The sequence below is a fragment of the Lichenostomus cassidix genome, unplaced genomic scaffold, assembly GCF_008360975.1.
Source record: "Lichenostomus cassidix isolate B80296 unplaced genomic scaffold, HeHo_3.0 HiC_scaffold_563, whole genome shotgun sequence".
Taxonomy (NCBI): Eukaryota; Metazoa; Chordata; class Aves; order Passeriformes; family Meliphagidae; genus Lichenostomus; species Lichenostomus cassidix.
Window position 1 is genome coordinate 660 of NW_028147761.1, and position 4,344 is coordinate 5,003.

Genomic DNA, 4,344 nt, shown 5'->3' on the forward strand with positions numbered 1-4,344 from the left:
AAACTGTGACTGATGAAAATAAATTATAAATGTCATGTCAAACACACATGGGATCAACGGAATGTTCTCCAGCCCTGTCCTGACTTTTGGGCTTCAAAATGCCTGAAAATATTCAGTTATAAACTCTGTCTGATTAAAATAAATTATAAATATGATTTCAAACACACATGGGATCAACAGGATGCCCCAAATTGGATCACTAAAATCCAGCTGTGGCTCTGGGTGCTCCAAATCCCAGCTGGATTGTTCTGGAATTCCACTGGAATCATCTGCTGGAAATCCATCCTGACTCCAGTTTGGATTCTCCAGCCTTGTCTTGACTTTTGGGCTCCAAAGTGCCCAAAAATATTCAGTTATAAACTGTGTCTGATGAAAATAAATTATAAACGTCATGTCAAACACTTATGGGATCAACGGAATGTTCTCCAGCCCTGTCCTGACTTTTGGGCTCCGAAATACCTGAAAAGATTCAGTTATAAACTGTTTCTGATGAAAATTAATTATAATGTCAAACACACACGGGATCAGCAGGATGTCCTGAATTGGACACTAAAATCCAGCTGTGGCTCTGGGTGCTCCAAATCCCGGCTGGATCATTTTGGAATTCAACTGGAAGCATCTGCTGGAAATCCATTCTGACTCCAGCTTGGATTCTCCAGCCTTGTCTTGACTTTGGGGCTCCAAAGTGCCCAAAAATATTCAGTTATAAACCGCATACAATGAAAATAAATGATAAATATCATGTCAAACACACATGGGATCAACAGGATGTCCAGAATTGGACACAAAAATCCAACTGCGGCCTTAAACGGAATGATCCCAAAATTCCAACTCCAAACTCACGAATCCCAATAACGAGCCCAAGCCACGGAATTGCACCGAACTCTTCATTTCTGCTCCTCTCTCCTCCTGCACATCCTGACGAGGCAGCAGAGCCCGACGCTGAACACAATCCCCACGATCACCCCGCTCCCGATGCCCAGCACCAGCTCGTAGAACCACTGCTTCTCCCGCGACTTCCCCTTCTCTCCGGCGCCGCTGCCGTTCCCGCGCTGCTCCCCGCCCGCCGCCAGCTGCTGCTCCCAGCTCAGCGACGCCTGGAAGTTCAGATCCACCAGACCCGTCGGGATCACCCTGAGCCCGAAGTAGATCCTCTTGACGAGCTTGAAGGAGCTGACCTCCTGCACGTCGCAGCGGTAGGTGCCGGAGTGCGATTCCAGAGCCGCGGGGAAACTCAGGGCAGGGCTGGGATTGCGGAAAGGCTGGAACAGCAGGTCGTTGGTGGTGATGAGTCCTCGAGCGAACCGCCAGGTGCAGCTGAAGTTGTGTCGCTCCAGCCCGCTGGTGGCATCTGGGGACAGGCAGGCGAGGCGGATGGGTTTTCCCTCGGGAACGCTGAGGTGCTGGAGGCCGCAGATCCAATCGGAGAGGCACAGCGAGCGGAGCAGGGAGCAATTCCCGATCCTCCCGTCCGCGGTGGCCTCGCAGAGCTGCTGCTCCTGAACGCCCAACCCGCAGGTGACGCTGCAGGGCGTGGAGTTCACGGCGATCCTGGCCTTGAGGTGCAGCGGGAGGTTCTCCAATCCCGGTGATCCCAGTGATCCTGGTGATCCAGAAGATCCTGATGATCCTGGTGATCCCACTGATCCTGACGATCCCAACGATCCCGGTGATCCCACTGATCCCGACGATCCAGAAGATCCTGAAGATCCCGGTGATCCCACTGATCCTGACGATCCCAACGATCCCGGTGATCCCGAGGGAAGCACCGCCGGGATGCACAGGGCGCACAGCAGGATGGCCAGGATGGGGTTGTTCTCCATCTCCATCTGGATTCAGCACTCCAAACGCTCCGAGGTCATTCCAGGAATCTTCCAGATCCTTCCGAGCATTCCTGATATCCCATTGGGTCTAATTCCTCCCAACCAGGGAAAATCCTGCTGGATGTGGAGCTGGAAGCACAGCTGAAAAAAACAGGTTTTCATTACTGGAGCCACCAGGGTGGGAATTCCAGGAATTCCATCTGGAATGTTCTCTGGATGGGACAGTGGAATGTTCGAATCCATTAGATCAAATGCAGCTCTGCCTGAATTCCATGATTTAAGGGATGAACTTTCCCCTTCTCTGTAGGACATCCCACATTTTAGGTGGATTTCCACTGGAAAAGCAGCAGCTCCAGTTTCGTTTTCCCACCAAACTCCGAAATGACAGCAGGAATTCCTGCTGGAATCTCCCAAATAATGCTGTGGAGCATCAGGAAATCCCAAATAACACTGTGGGGAATAAGGAAATCCCAAATAACGCTGTGGAGCATCAGGAAATCTCAAATGGCACTTTGGAGCATGAGGAAACCCCAAAATCCCAATTCCTCACGGAGTCCCTGTCCAGCCCTGGACACATCCCAGAGTCTCCCAAATCCAAGCCCAACATTCCAACCTCTATTCCGGCTGATCCATGGGAATCCAGGGTGGTCTGAGCTGCTCTGGCTCTGCTGTCCTCACAGCTCTGTCGCCGTTGCCACGGCAGCAGCTCTGATGTCACAGTCTGGTCACAACAACCCCAACATTCCAGGGAAAACCCCAAGGAAGGAAGAGAAAATCCTGGGATTTGAGGGCTCTGGATGAGGCTCTGGATGGAATTCCCAGCTTTGGGAAGGATTTCCTGGAAGAAATCCCTGTTATGCCCCAGTTCCTGAGGGTTTGACCCCAAAACTCGGCTGAGGATCCGCAGGGAGGATTCCCGTGCTGCCATCCCAGGAAAACACCAGGAGAGGAGATTCCAGAAGGATCCATGTGGTGCTCAGGCATTCCTAAGTGTTCTTCACGGAAAAATCCAGGTTTTTCGATGGAGGAATTCCCCACAATTCCATGGAGCTATGGAGCCACGTTCTCCAGAGGGTTTGGCCACAATTTCATGGAAAAGGCACTCAGTAATTCCTTATCAGCATCCCAGCTCTGCATTCCCACAGGGATTTGGTTTTCCAAGTTCCTCAGCTCATCATGAACATTCCCATTTCCCTTCCCGACACTCCAGAACCCAAAATGCAGAATCCCAAAGATCCAGGGGGTGAATTTTCCACCCCAAATCCCCCCTGGAGCTTCACTCCATTCCCAGCTCCCCTTTCCCAGTCTAGGATTTGGGAATTCCACACTGAATTCCACACTTTCCATGATTCCAGGGTGCTCCAAACTCAATCCTTGGACACTTCCAGGGATCCAGGAGCAGCCACAGCTCCTCTGGGAGTTCCATTTCAAGGGAATTCTCTGGGAATTCCATCCCAGGGACTCTGAGTAAAGCCCAGAGAACTCAGGGTTGGGTTTTACTCTGGATTTCCTCTTCTCCCTTCCGTAAAACCAACCAAATTCACTCTGAAAATGCCAAAACCAACCAAATTCACTCTAAAAATCCCCAAAACCAACCAAATTCACTCTGAAAACCCCAAAAACAACCAAATTCACTCTGAAAATGCCAAAACCAACCAAATTCACTCTGAAAACCCCAAAACCAACCAAATTCACTCTAAAAATCCCCAAAACCAACCAAATTCACTCTGAAAACCCCCAAAACAACCAACTTCACTCTGAAAACGCCAAAATCAACCAAATTCACTCTGAAAACCCCAAAACAAATCAAATTCACTCTGAAAACCCCAAAATCAACCAAATTCACTCTGAAAACCCCAAAACCACCATCTGGGCAGGTTGGAGATATTCCCAAATTTCAGCACAATAAAATCTCCCCCGTTTTGCATGGAAAAGTCGAGATTTTCCCAGGAATTTTAGGAAATGGAAGTTATTTCTTTATTTACAAACACAAAATCATCACTGCTGCTGGGCGCTGCCATCTGAGCCTGGGGTTGATATTGTACAAAATTCCAGGAAATAAAATAAGGGTGGGAATGAAGCGGGAAATAAAACAGGAAATAAAATAAGGATGGGAATAAAGTGGGAAATAAAACAGGAAATACAATAAGGATGGGAATAAAATGGGAAATAGGAAATTAAGATGGGAATAAAGCGGGAAACAGAACAGGAAATAAAATCAGGATGAAAATACAGCAGGAAATAAAAAAAGGATAAAAAAACAGGAAATAAAATAAGGATGGGGGAACAGCCAGGAAATAAAATAAGGATGGGACTAAAGCAGGAATAAAATAAAATAAAATAAAATAAAATAAAATAAAATAAAATAAAATAAAATAAAGGTAAGACTAAAGAAGGAAGTAAAATAAGAATGGGAATCAAACAGGGAATAAAATAAGGATGAAAAAAAAGGAAATAAAATAAGGATGAGGGAAAAAAGTCAGGAAATAAAATAAAGATGGGAATAAAGCAGGAAATAAGG

The 4,344-nt window shown here is 47.4% G+C and overlaps 1 protein-coding gene across 1 annotated transcript; it reads right to left on the minus strand.

Moving 5' to 3' along the window:
* Window positions 1–786: 786 nt before the first annotated feature.
* Window positions 787–2,556, minus strand: TMEM81 (transmembrane protein 81). The gene is made up of 3 exons (XM_085047911.1): window positions 2,437–2,556; window positions 1,697–1,964; window positions 787–1,606 (listed from the first exon to the last, which is right to left on the minus strand). Exons 2-3 carry the CDS (start codon window positions 1,827–1,829, stop codon window positions 888–890), a joined length of 852 nt encoding a protein of 283 aa, XP_084904037.1. The 5' UTR covers window positions 1,830–1,964; window positions 2,437–2,556; the 3' UTR covers window positions 787–887.
* Between the last annotated feature and the right edge of the window lie 1,788 nt (window positions 2,557–4,344).